At 43.5% G+C, this 13,965-nt stretch overlaps 2 protein-coding genes across 2 annotated transcripts; both read right to left on the bottom strand.

Annotated features, from left to right (window-relative positions):
• Positions 1-3,320: 3,320 nt before the first annotated feature.
• hyal1 (hyaluronidase 1) lies at positions 3,321-6,485 on the bottom strand. Its single transcript, XM_029683891.2, has 4 exons — positions 6,212-6,485; positions 5,053-5,972; positions 4,835-4,924; positions 3,321-4,749 (listed from the first exon to the last, which is right to left on the bottom strand). Exons 1-4 carry the CDS (start codon positions 6,213-6,215, stop codon positions 4,429-4,431), a joined length of 1,335 nt encoding a protein of 444 aa, XP_029539751.1. The 5' UTR covers positions 6,216-6,485; the 3' UTR covers positions 3,321-4,428.
• A 1,596-nt stretch (positions 6,486-8,081) lies between these two features.
• Positions 8,082-13,937, bottom strand: LOC115143443 (hyaluronidase-2-like). Its single transcript, XM_029683887.2, has 4 exons — positions 12,024-13,937; positions 10,523-11,505; positions 9,479-9,568; positions 8,082-9,210 (listed from the first exon to the last, which is right to left on the bottom strand). The coding sequence occupies exons 2-4, from the start codon at positions 11,459-11,461 to the stop codon at positions 8,812-8,814; spliced, it is 1,428 nt and encodes a 475-aa protein (XP_029539747.1). The 5' UTR covers positions 11,462-11,505; positions 12,024-13,937; the 3' UTR covers positions 8,082-8,811.
• Between the last annotated feature and the right edge of the window lie 28 nt (positions 13,938-13,965).

The following is a 13,965-nucleotide window of genomic DNA, read 5'->3' as shown; positions in this document are numbered from 1 at the left end:
TTTGTAGCAAATTACAAGTCTTTATTCTTATTCTTCACTGGTTCCCATCTACAATCCAATCAGCATTTCCCCACTGTGAGGTGACCAGCATGTCAGTTTTCTCCTTCATTGTGCCACTACCGAGAGCCTCCTCTCATAACAAAAGCATCTCTCTTCGGAGATCCACTTCATTACCCAGACTAATATGGAAAAAACATTTTATTCAAATGAGCTTAGATCAAAATTCAGTAAAATGAAAATTCTGAAATGGATTATCTGCTTACAAAAATAAATCACATTTAAATGAATTACATAATAAATTACTTATCTGAAAAGTGCAAGTTTCCCTCATTGGCTGAAGGTCCATGGGGTTAACCTTGGTGTGTGTGTGTTTGTGTGTGGTGGTGTTCACCGAGCTCTAATGGGGTCTGGCAGGGATGGAGGGATTGAGAACAGAGCTGCTCATCGGTGGAGAAGTCACATGTGACAGTCTGTCAGGTCACCTCTCATCAGGACACATACTGCAGAGACAGCAAATCTTCAACTCACACGCACACACACCCACAGGTAGGCGCACAAACCCATGTGCACACACCTGCACGCGCAGAGATACACACTCCTCTCATGTCATACCCCTGAGAGAGAGTTTATACAAGGTTATTCATTTATCTTCCATGAATAAAGAAAGTGAATATCTTGAAACAGTCTGCATTCAGGCATTGCGTTGATATGACATGCACAACAGCCAGATAGAGTCTGTCTGCCACTCAGAGGGAGAAATGGCCATTCAGTGAAGTGAGTGCAATCAGAGCCCCATCTCAGAGAAATAGGACATTGTGACCTCTATCACCACGCCCCCCCCCCTCTCTCTCTCTATGTCCTGATGTCATTTTCTTACATTTGATGGATATATTATTATTGAAGTGTCAGAGAACATTTTGTGTGACAGTCTGCACAAACACCTCAGCCTCCATCAAGCATCTGTTGTGTCCGTGTACCTAGAAACAGGAGAGCTCATAAGTTTTATTTCTGTGAAACGGTCACAAAGAGTGCATTGGCCTTCTGTGCTACTGTGTAAATATACAGTACCAGTCAAAAGTTTGGACACATCTACTCATTCAAGGGTTTTTCTTTATTTTTACTATTTTCTACATTGTAGAATAATAGTGAAGACATCAAAACTATGAAATAACACATATGGAATCATGTAGTAACAACAAAAGTGTAATTACATGTAGGTGTGATGATATGGGGGTACTTTGCTGGTGACACTGTCAGTGATTTATTTAGAATTCAAGGCACACTTACCCACCACGTCTACCACAGCATTCTGCAGCGATATGCCATCCCATCTGGTTTGTGCTTAGTGGGACTATCATTTGTTTTTCAACAGGACAATTACCCAACACACCTCCAGGCTGTCTAAGGGCTATTTGACCAATAAGGAGAGTGATGGAGTGCTGCATCAGATGACCTGGCCTCCACAATCACCCATCCTCAACCCAAATGAGATAGTTTGGGATGAGTTGGACCGCAGAGTGAAGGAAAAGCAGCCAACAAGTGCTCAGCATAGGTGGGAACTCCTTCAAAACTGTTGGAAAAGCATTCCAGGTGAAGCTGGTTGAGAGAAGGCAAATTTCATCAAGGCAAAGGGTGGCTACTTTGAATAATCTCAAATATAAAATATATTTTGATTTGTTTAACACGTTTTTGGTTACTACATCATTCCATGTGTTATTTCCTAGTTTTCTTCACAATTATTTTACAATGTAGAAAATAGTAAAAATAAAGAAAAACCCTGAAATAAGTAGGTGTGTCAACTTTTGACTGGTACTGTAATTTTGGAAGACATTAGTCAAAGATATTCGGAGTCAGTGTGGTCACAGTTGGTATACAACCACATCAAACAGGTTCTGATTTCATTGTACTGTGTACCATGTGTGTCCTGTGCATGACAAATAAACTTGACTTGATTCCCACTCCCCTACCACAGTGAAAAATCAACGAACAAAAACATAGACTTGCTCACACATATAAGGGACAACACATCCTTGCAGAGATACAGAAGAACATCAGACCTCTATGAAGCCTGATCAGTCTTGACTCTTTTGAAGGACACTGACAGAGAGTGTGACGAACCACTTATTATACCAAGAGCCACCGAGACAATCTCTAGACCGAGCGGCAGGGGAGGGGAGGGGGAGGCGTGACCACAGAGGGGTGACAGAGCGAGACACCAAAATGAACAAATGTGGAGATTAGAGGATAGAGAGATGGAGAGTGAGGGCCCGGCTCACTGGAACTGACAGACAGGGGTTAGTTAGTGGGAGAGAGGGCCAATTGTTTGGAGAGTTGTGTTTCTAGCAGGAGCCAGATAATGCTCACAGTGGCCTCTCATTATAGCTGATCTACCTGAAGGCTACAGGTCAGCTCTATTCAGTATTGGAGTATGGGAAAAGGAGAAAATATAACAGCTAATTTGCATTCAAATTGTTATTATGACTGTTGCAACATTAAGTTGTTCTCATCTTTTTACTTATCATTGCGTAAATTATACAATGTCATGTGTAATTCAAGTCAGGCAAGTGCAGGCCGAAACCACAGTTTTGATGATTCTAAAAGGCTCCTATATATTCCTATTTTCCATATATGGGAATAATAGTGTGTGGAAACAGCAGCTTTTGGATATCTTTCTCATTTTCCCCCCAATCCAATCTGCTGTGATAAAGAGGGAAGTGGGAAAGAGCAAGCCCATCCTCCAGGGAGAAAGCCAAATTACAGCCAACCACACTACATTGAAACAGCAGCTATCAGAAGAGAGAGGGTCTTACATGCTGCGTGAAAATCAATCAAGGGCATCAGGGTCACCACATGTTCCTAAGAAGACACCGAGACAGTGTCTGTCAGTGTCTGTTAGCTCAATACTGTGGATAAGCACTCATATTTTGAGCTCTTCAAAACTGAGGCATGAAATTATCCATACATTTTTGTGGTTCCAATTATCTTTTGCAAAGAGCCACTTAATCCACTCTGAGCTGTGGTGACCAGTAGTAGCTACATATAAAGCCTTGGGTAAGCTCTTGTTTCAGTTTAATTATTACATACCACCACCTGGTGGTCACAGACCTGCAGTAGGAAACCCAGGGAATCCTGTCAGAGCTCAGCATGCTGCTCCTCTGCTAACAGCTCACACACAAGTATAGAAATAACCATGTTCTTTCTAAATGAGAGTGGGTACAAGGCATCCATAATAGGTCCACTGTGGTGCGAGGTTGGGATATCACATGCAGCTGTGCTGAAATGGTTGAAGACCACTTCCTATTGTGATTTTAGTACAGATATGCCAGTGAGATCATTTATTGAATGTAAAATTCAAAAACATTTCAGTTGAAGTATCTGGTAGACAATACATTCACCCATACAGTATCAATCATGAGTACATTAAATCACATTTCTAATGAGTCACATATACGCCCACAGGGTTCTAGTAAATTTCTGAGTACATTTGTGGTGCTCAAGAATCACTTTGCCATTAGCTAACAGCTGAAACTGCCAAGCACCACTCCAGTTGGTGTGGATCTCCTTAGCTCTAATAGCTTTAAAAACTTAAAGTCCCGAAATGAAGCATTATTTTAAAGCTAGAATCCTTAGTTGCTACATCCATTTCTGGACTTATGAATGATATATACCCATTGATTCTTGAAGAATATAACTTGGGAATGCATCGTGAGCTTAGCTCAACTCGCATACCCCATCAGAACCCAAAATATGTTGTTTTACTCCAATGTTGGTAAACAGTGTAAACACTGTATAGCATCAAAACATGGTTAAAAGCATCCATAGCTCTGTCTATAAATGTGAGAATGGTTACACTTCTAAAAGGCCCATCCCTCAGCTTAATACCAAAACAGAGGAGGAATGACTCCTTTGTTATTGTTTCAACTAAGGATTCAAGCTTAACCACTGATTTTCTGTGACGTGTTTGAAACCAATAGGAATAATCCCAGGTCATAAACTGTCATTTAACAAGATTACATTTCTACTTTTGTAAAATGTCTGCAAACTATTTTCTAAACAGACAGGTGCTTAAATGGCAATGTCAACTATGGTTTATTCCTAGCTTTCTCAGTGATCTACAAATAAACTGTTCATAATATCATCTCACTTCATCCCTCACTAGTAAACTCATCCAACTGGTAACATGTAACCCACCTATCTGGAGTGGTCAGAGGCAGATTGGTGTTGAGCAGGGGGAGTCTGAATGAGGGTCACGAATGCAACAATGCTTGTTACAATTGTTATACTTCTATACCTTATTGGCTCAGGACTGGGTATAATGTGTCCCATAAGAGTGAGTACAGTAATCAGAGTGGGCTAAAGTAATGTAATGTAGCGTAACGTAATGTAACCGATGCTCCTTTAAACACAAGGGGATTGTCTCGATCAGAACTACAGGGGCTTGGAGCAGTGTTCACCTCCCCAGCCAGGATAGCATTGGCACTGGAAGTGGGTCTGTATGTAGACAGCCTCACGTGGCTTCAGTTGGCCCAGCACCCTGTAGCGTTGCCCTCCCTCTGGCCTCTTCTCAGGCACCACAGTCCAGGCACTGGGGTCCAGGTGGAGGTAGGCACGGGAGACTTTGTCTCTCCTCTGGCATCGGCCCTGTGAGGAGCACACCGTCCTGCTACACAGAGTAGCTGCTGTGGTCACATTCACCAAGTAACGGCCCAGGGTTTCATCCAGGTAGTCTTTGATTGCCTCACAATTCGCCTGGAAAACAGGAAATCACAAATAATCATTATTTGTGTGTGTTTGCATATGCAGGGAATGGACCAAATTCTAAGTTACAATGTACCTTAGATTTGGAGTAGGCATCGTCTCCCCACAGTACGATCCCTGCAGATCCTAAAGCAGCACTCTCTCCAATCGTGTGGACCAGGACCTCCTAACAAAGTAGCAATCAGGGGTCAGTATGTATCACGTACCATAACAGTCTTAGACTCATACTATTGCACTGATAGACAATAGGGATTGGCAGTACAGAACAGCATACTGAACTAGGGGGGCACCTGCCTGAGAGAGGAACTCCAGAGAGTAAGTGTAGACAATGCGGGCGTACGGAAACACAGGGGGGACCATGGGGGTCACCTGCGCGCCCACCCTCATGGCTTCCATGACACGGTGGTGTGTGTAGAGGAGGATGCCGTTGCCAAGACCACGCATCCCAATATCCAGGTAGATATCTGGGTAGAGGGCAGAGGAGACGTTCCACAGCCAGAACAGATCATCATTCCTCTTCAACTCTGTCTGAGGACACTCCCCTGTGTAGTTATATGTTGTGTTTTTGTAGTAGTTATAGCAGGAGGGGAAGCCATAAAAGCCCCACATTCCCTTGGGCCTCTCCTGCTCCCCCAACCTTAGGGTGCCCTCCATGAACGCCCGTGCTGCATCCTCAAACTCCTTGCGGGCCACCACCTCCACCTGAGCAGGGCTCCAGTCTGGGTGCTTGGCCCTCACTAGGGCCCTGGACCCCTCCCAGTAAACCTTCATGCCGTCCCAGTTGCGCTCCCACAGTGGCCTCCAGCTCTCCCAGTCCACCACAGCCAACCCTTGGAAGTCTCTGTCAGGCATGTAGGTCCGGAGGTCCTCAGAGGAAGCCCTCAGGTGCTCCAGCAGGCTGGCATTCTGTGGCACCCCGCCGTTAACTGCCTCTCCTTGGTTGTATCTTGGGTACAGACCCAGTTTAGTATTGTAGAAGATGGTGATGTTGTCACCCATGAAGCTCTGGTTCTGATTGCTCACTATGTTGAACACTCCCAGGTCCAGATCCACCCCATAGCGGCTCTTACACTGGGCTGTGGGGGCATTCCACACAGTGAGGAAGGGCAGCTGGGACAGTGTGGGGAGTGCTCCTGCTTCATGCTCACTGCTAAGAACAATACTGGCCACATTCACACAAAGAATCAGCGCCCCAGGGAAAATGCACTTTATACCTGCAGAGAGAAAACACTACTTTTATACCATATTTTGCCAAATTGAAATAAAAGCAGTGTGCCTGAGTGACACAGTCAGTACATACTGATTCAAGTTCTCCAGTCGACTATTTTACTGTGAGGAAGTAAGTCACATGACTTTGAGTGTGCGAAGGGAATCTAATGAAAATATGCACTGCATAAACATTACTTAGCTAAGTCAAAATCACACAATAACAGCTCCTTATTAGTCTACTTACCCATATCATCGGTTTCGTGGGCAAATAGTTGGTTTATACAAGTCAACTGACTATAGAGAAAAGTGTATGCTATCGCATGATCTGCTGATAGCCAACTTCTCTTTTCAAAGTAAGAAAGAGGAAGGAAAACGGTCTGGAGAAACAAGTAGGTGCGCTGGATTTAGGTCGTCCGCTATGCCTGGGGTTCGGACTTTGTTATTTTTATTGCACAAAGTGCAAATTCGGATCACCATTTGCGCCACGCGAACTAAATGCAGTGCATCTTGAAAAACCAGAGGAGATTTTCCAATCACCAATCAAAAGAGGACGAGGCAGAACGTTTTCTCATACAGTCGACATTCGTTAAAGATACATGAACAAATGTATTTCGCTCTGAATCACCCGCGAAGGTGCTGCAGGTGGTTTGCGAAATTGTTTAGATTCATTTTTTTATATCTATTTTTTCTTCCAGACATAATAACAGTTGGGAGTATTAATGGTATTATAAGCAATTTCACGATACAAATGGTTTATAATAATAATTATTATTATTATTATAAACAATTATAATTATAAACAATTATAATTATTATAGTTTATAATAGTTTACAATATTATTATAATAATTATTATTATTATATTATTATGTGCTACATTTACTGCTAGAATGGACAACATTTGACCACCAAAATATTTTACGTTTAGCAAATTCTGCGATTCTCGTCAAGAGCTTTTTACAGTGATTTGGTGGTCCCCAGAACAGGACAGGTTGGGAACCACTATAGCCCATTCAGCTCGTGAAAATAGTGTATTATATAAATGATTAGAAAGTATTGCTCTCAGAATAGGCCTACAGAATGCACTGTCTTTAATATTTTTGTATTTTTATTTAACCTTTATTTAACTAGGCAAGTCAGTTAAGAACACATTCTTATTTACAATGATGGCCTACCCCGGCCAAACCCGGACGACGCTGGACCAATTGTATGCCGCCCTATGGGACTCCAAATCACAGCCGGATGTGATGCAGGCTGGATTCGAACCAGTGCCTTAGACCGCTGCACCACTCGGGATAATGAATTAATGAATTAGATAATTAAAATAAACAGGCTCTGTGCATTAACATTTTAACAGACCTGGCTATCTGCAATGTGTCTAAACACACAGGCCTATAAAACTTTAGGATCTCTTGCTGAAGACTTCAAAGGAACCAAAATCATTTTGGCTAGAGGAAACCTATAATTATGGTAGAGGAGGGCTGTTAAATCAAATATGGTGTTGTGGCCTAGGCTACAGTAAGGCAATGCTTCAGACAAAGTTTTATTTGACCCCAAAATCGGGAGGGTAGCCTATTGCCCACTCATTTGGATGTCAAAACCCCAAAACTGTTTTTTAAAAGATATATAGATCAGTGGAGAATTGCCCTCAGAATTCTATAAACATGCAGGGTCTTTCCATAATGTCAGGTCATGTGTCAGCTTCCTGGAAACGTGTATTGCTGAAAATAACATTTGGCTGGCAGCACCAGACAATTATAGGGGGGAAGGGGTTGTGCCAGACAAATGCAATCTCAAAAGTAGCCTGTATTTAAGGTCTAGGCCAGGGGTATCCAACTCTTACCCTACGAGGTCCGGAGGCTGCTGGTTTTCTGTTCTGCCTGATAATTACACACACCTGGTGTCCCAGGTCTAAATCAGTCCCTGATTAGAGAGTAACAATGAAAAAAATGCAGTGGAACTGGTATCGAGGTCCAGAGTTGAGTTTGAAGGGTCTAGGCCTATAGCCCATATGTGTACATTGTGATTTTTGGATCCACCAGAAACAAAGCAGAGAGAGGCACTTATAGACCAGTGACCAGCAAGAGTGATGCATCTGCAAGATTTGTATTGGATGTTGTTAAGGCTTTGATTTATTTTGAAAGATTGAAACACAGTACACAGTAAAATAGATGCACAATTCTGGAGAGAAAATAGTAGTCTTGTTTTTGTCATAACATTTGTCATAAAATAACAAAAGCTTTTTTCTTGTGTGAAAATACATTCATATAAATGTGAACTTTTACCTAAAGATAAAAATGTCAAAGGTCAGGCACTAAGTAATATTTTGTGCTATTAAAAAAATCAAGTGCATCTGTCCCATTTTGGCACACACACATAACACAAACCTGTACATACATCATAAGCTGAAAACTACCACACAAAAACAAACTGGGATCATGAGAAAATTACAACTTAAAAGGGAAGGGGGTTGTAGAAAGGAAAGGGGAGAGGGGTGGGAAGAAGAGACAGGCATGAGAGAGATATATATTGTTGGGACTGAGAAAGAGCGAGAGAGCAATGTAAACAAAGTTATTTCCAGCGAGCCCTCCAATGTATCAAGAAAATCAAAACACACAAACAACCATAACTCTACGTACGTGTTCCACAGTGTTCCACCATCTATTCATAGATTCACCAAACTTACAGCATCCTGGGCCCCAGTGAATACATTTGCATTTGTCCCAGTGTATGTATATAATGCTTGTGCATTTTGTGGAAGTGTGTAGATAATGTCATGTGTATACCAATACACATTAAATCATTTTAAATGTAGCTGTATGAACTATGTATGTATGCAATCAGTCAGAGCAGGAGTGTGAGGAGTAGCAGGAGCAGACAGTGAACCCATGTCCCCATGACTGAAGGTGCGATACCTCTCTGTTGTAGGGGGTCTCTCTGGCCACAACCCTCTCCCTGGTAGCCACTATAGCACTGGCACTGAAACTCTCTCTGAAAGCCCATTATCTCCTCTTCCCCAAGCTGACCTAGAGTTTGAACCTTGAATTTGCCATTTTCCAGGCTGACTATGTTGTGGGTGAGGGGGCTGAGGTGCAGGTAGGCGTCAGTGTCAGGGTGTCTGCGCAGGCAGCGTCCTTGGGAACCGCACAGCCTCTGGCTGCACAGCTCTGCTGCCGTGGAGACATTGAGCAGGTACCGGCCCAGCGGACCCTGTAGGTACTCATTCAGACTGAAGCAACTGGTCTGGAGAGAGAAAAACACACACAGAGTTGAAAGATTGATGTTGTTCCTGCGTCTCCCCAATTTAAATGAAGCTTACAGTCCACTACAAACCATTTCACAGCATAATAACAAAAAGCATAGGAAGAGGGGCTGCTACAAAAACACAACTCCTAATCAGCTGATCATCAAGTGTGTGACATGATTGACTATGATATTGTGACAAGCAGTCAGAGGTCCTGTGATTTGGTCATTCAGTGATTCATAGCGATGTCATTATGTGGACACTTGCCTTGCTGCCTGCATAAGCATGGTCTCCCCAGAGGATGATGCCTGCAGCCCCAAGAGCCACACTCTCCCCGATGGTGGAGACCAGGTCCATCTGCAGAGAGATGAAATCATTACAAATCTTGACTATAGGAGTACAGATTTGTCACAAAAAGCACACCGTGCACAGTCATCACAAATCAGCCAGTGGAAATAGAACCAGAATGAACCACATGCACTTAGTATTGTTGAGCGTGAGAGGGGGCGAGAGGTAACTGGACCCTATAGACCTTGTGTATGACCACCTCTTATCTGCTCATGCCCCCTAAGGAAATGCACTATGGAGTGTTAGCGAGTAACATGTCCAACACCCATCCTGCTCACACACATACAAAAGAGTGGTAGTATTGGAGTGACTGCTGATAGCGCAGGAAAGGGTTGCAGCCACAGATAAGGACGGAGAGAAATTTGTCTGTGAATCAGGGTCAATCAAACCAGCACACACAGACACACCACACAAAAGAGCAGTTAGAAATCACACCCATTGATGAAATAGATTTTAAAGAGGGAGTATTCAGAAAAAATATGAAACGGTTTCAAACTAAAACTCATTGAATCCTCAAAACATTAACTGAATCGGAATCATCATTCAAATCAATTTTAGGGTAGGATTAGGGTAGGTTTATAGGCTGTAGATATTGGTTAACAGAAATTATTCTTCCAACTCCTTGACTACTTTCTCACTGAATTGAGCTGGAATATGATATGCAGGATGGATTTCCTGTCCAATGGTAAACAGTCTGATCAAAAGGTCTAGGTAGGTGGCCTGGGGTGGCCTATCTGTCTAAGCCACTGCCTCTGGAGGACATGTATGATGTTCTGCAGCCAGCATGGATTTGTATCTGTTCCCGTGCTCTTTCAGCAACCTCTCTCTCATACCTTTCACCTCCATCTGTCTCAACCCAATAAACATACAAAGACTTAAAAAAAAACTATATTATTTAAAGGTCTAGGTAGGATAAGTGCTCCTGGTTAGTACTATGTGACTGTCAGTGAAACGGCCCCTCACCTCTGTCAGCAGGTCCAATACGTTGGCGTAGGTGGGCCGGGCATACACAAAGACAGGACGTGCCAGCCCGTCTCCCCCTGATGCCAGACGCATCCCCTCCTTCACCCGGTTCCGGACAAACTGGCGCCCAGAGGGCGAAGAGCGTAGCACTGTGCTCATGTAGACGGAAGGGAAGAGGGCTGTACTCTCAGTCCACAGCCATTTGAGCATTTCATTCCGGGCCACCTCCACGTCAGGGCAGCGGCCCGTGTAGTTCTCCAGAGTGATCCTGTAGTCGTGGTTATAGCAGTCTGGGAACAGGTAGAACCCCCACAGCTGGTTGGGCCGCAGGCTCTTGGCCAGCCTCAGGGTCTCCAGCATGAACTTCCGAGCCGACATCTCAAACTCCTGCTGGGCCACCTTAGCCACACGCTCTGCGGGCCAAGCTAGGTTCTTCTCAGCCACCAGCTGGCGTGACTGTCTGCGGTACACATCCTTGAAGTCCCAGTTGCGGATCCACAGTGGTCTCCATTCCTCCCAGTCAATAACTGCCAGTCCCTTGGCCCCTGGTTCACGTATGTAATACTGAATGCCCTCCGGCATCTTCTCCAGATGCTGAGTGAGACTGGCAACCTGCGGGAGCCCACCGTTCATGGCTGTACCATCAGGCTCATCATAGTAGGGGTACAACCCTAAGCGGTCCTTGTAAAATATGGTGAGGTTCTGGCGGACAAAGCCCTCATTGGGCGATGCCACAATCTGGAACTGTTCCAGCTGAAAATGGATACCGTGCCGCGGGCCGCAGTCCTCCGTCGGGGCATTCCAGGCCAGGACCAGAGGCTTTTGGGGATACAGTGGCCATCTTGTGGGCTTCAGTTCCTCAGCACAGAAGCAGCAGTCCCATAGAAGAGTCACCAACAACAATACTTTCCAATCAGGCAGTACAGTCCAGTACAACATGACTTTTGTGGGGAATGAATATCTTTTCACTCTGCTCTCCTGTCCTGTAAAGATAAATTACATTAACTTATTTTAAATGTAAATTGAAGTGAACATCACAAATTATATTTGGGATTTCTAATCAATAGATTCAGATTTGCTACCAACTGTAATTACTTGGGTACCTCCATGACCATACAAGTTGAAATAGAGGGCTGACTTTCCCCACAGGTTCAAGACATACACTGGGTTTAAGAACGAAGACGATAATATGGTGTGAACAGTTCAGCTGGTTTAATTCATTGTATTCCGCGTGAAAGCCTCTATGAATAATGCATTAAGATCAAGCAGCCTACTGTATATGACAAGCCTAGAAACAATACCACTTTTCATGAAGATGATGAATTTAATATTTAGTGAAAGTTCTAGGTTACTGAAAGTAATCCGTTTGTTGGGAAACAGTATTTAGCAGCAGTGGACTTGAAAAAGCAGTAGACGCTTGTCTCGGGAAACACACCCTTACATTTTTGCTTTTACCCATGAGGAAGTTTTAATTAGTGGAAAAGAAAATAGAAAAACATACTTTACAGAAACGAGGAAGCATTCCCAAAAGATGGAGTCCTGCTATATTCCAAGCCACGTTTGTCTTTCCTCAAGATAAGTTGGAGAAAAGTGAATGAAACAAACTTTAAGTGATCCCTGCAATAATAGGTAAAAACACTGGTACTTCATTTATGTCACTGGCGTGTATTATTACTGTACTTTACAACTTGAAACGACAGTGAGTGTACCCGTAAACCTTGTACTGTTGTCAGTTCAGTTGCACGAAACGCCTACCCTAGACTAGCGGGAGACTGGACCACTTCAGGATGTTCCATTCAGCATGAAAAGGGGGGAGTGGCGAACTAAACCGTACAATTATGATATTTGTACTGTAGGCGTGTCAAGTGGTTCTTAATATATTGTATGACACCAACATAATTGAACTAACCTAGGTTTAATATCTTATATTTATTTCCAGTTAATATTTCTTTCCAGTTTTTAATTGAAAATAGTTCCTTTAATTTGTCAGTTGAACACTTCAGAATGAGTCAGTCCAAAACGTTTCCAATTTGGTCATTGAAAACAGATGCAATACACATGACCAAAAGTACGTGGACACCTGCTTGTCGAACATCTCATTCCAAAATTAATATGGAGTTGGTCCCCCCTTTGCTGCTATAACAGCCTACACTCTTCTGGGAAGGTTTTCCACTCGATGTTGGAACAATGCTGCAGGGACTTGCTTCCATTCAGCCACAAGAGCATTAGAGAGGTCTGGCTCGCAGTCTGCGTTACAGTTCATCCCAAAGGTGTTTGATGGGGTTGATGTCAGGGCTCTGTGCAGGCCAGTCAAGTTCTTCCACACCGATCTTGACAATCCATTTCTGTATGGACTTTGTTTTATGTGCACGGGGCATCGTCATGCTGAAACAGGAAAGGGCCTTTCTCAAACAGTTGCCACAAAGTTGGAAGCACAGAATCGTCTAGAATGTCATTGTATGCTGTAGCATTAAGATTTTCCTTCACTGGAACTTAAAGAGCCTGAACCATGAAAAACACCCCCAGACCATTATTCCTCATCCACCAAACTTTACAGTTGGCACTATGCATTGGGGCAGGTAGCGTTTTCCTGGCATCCACCAAACCCAGATTCGTCCTTCAGACTACCGGATGGTGAAGCGTGATTTATCACTCCAGAGAATGTGTTTCCACTGCTCCAGAGTCCAATGGAGGCGAGCTTTACACCACTCCAGCCGACACTTGGCATTGCGCATGGTGATCTTAGGCTTGTGTGAGGCTGCTATGCCATGGAAACCCATTTCATGAAGCTCCCAACTAACAGTTCATGTGCAAACGTTGCTTCCAGTGGCAATTTGGAACTCAGGGGAGAGTGTTACAAACGAAGACAGACGATTTTTACGCATTACGCGCTTCAGCACTCGGCATCCCCGTTCTGTGAGATTGTGGCCTACGACTTCGCAACTGACCTGTTGTTGCGTCTACGCGTTTCCACATCACAATAACAGCACTTACAGTTGACCCAGGCAGCTCAAGCAGGGAAGAAATTTGATTAACGGACTTGTTGGAAGGGTGTCATCCTATGACAGTACCATGTTGAAAGTCACTGAGCCATTTTACTGCCAATATTTACCTATGAATATTGCATGGCTGTGTGCTCGATTTTACACACCTGTCAGCAACGGGTGTGGCTGAAATAGCCAAATCAACTAATTTGAAGGGATGTCCACATAATTTTGTATATATAGTGTATATTGTTGCATTATCTAGATTTAATAGCTGTTGACAGCGTAGAATAGGGGTCCCAATTACATTCAGTCATGGGCCGGTTTTCCCTTGAAAGGATTGTTTGGGGGTTGAACATGGTTATAAATCATTTGTACTGCAAATTAACCACAAGAATCCCAGACTATTTGACAAAACATAATTACTCCAAACCTTGTTTACATTGGGATACGATCACA

Source organism: Oncorhynchus nerka, linkage group LG15, assembly GCF_034236695.1.
Source record: "Oncorhynchus nerka isolate Pitt River linkage group LG15, Oner_Uvic_2.0, whole genome shotgun sequence".
NCBI classification, from domain to species: domain Eukaryota; kingdom Metazoa; phylum Chordata; class Actinopteri; order Salmoniformes; family Salmonidae; genus Oncorhynchus; species Oncorhynchus nerka.
Note: the sequence above shows the minus strand (reverse complement) of the source record. Positions and strands in the feature narration are given on the sequence as shown.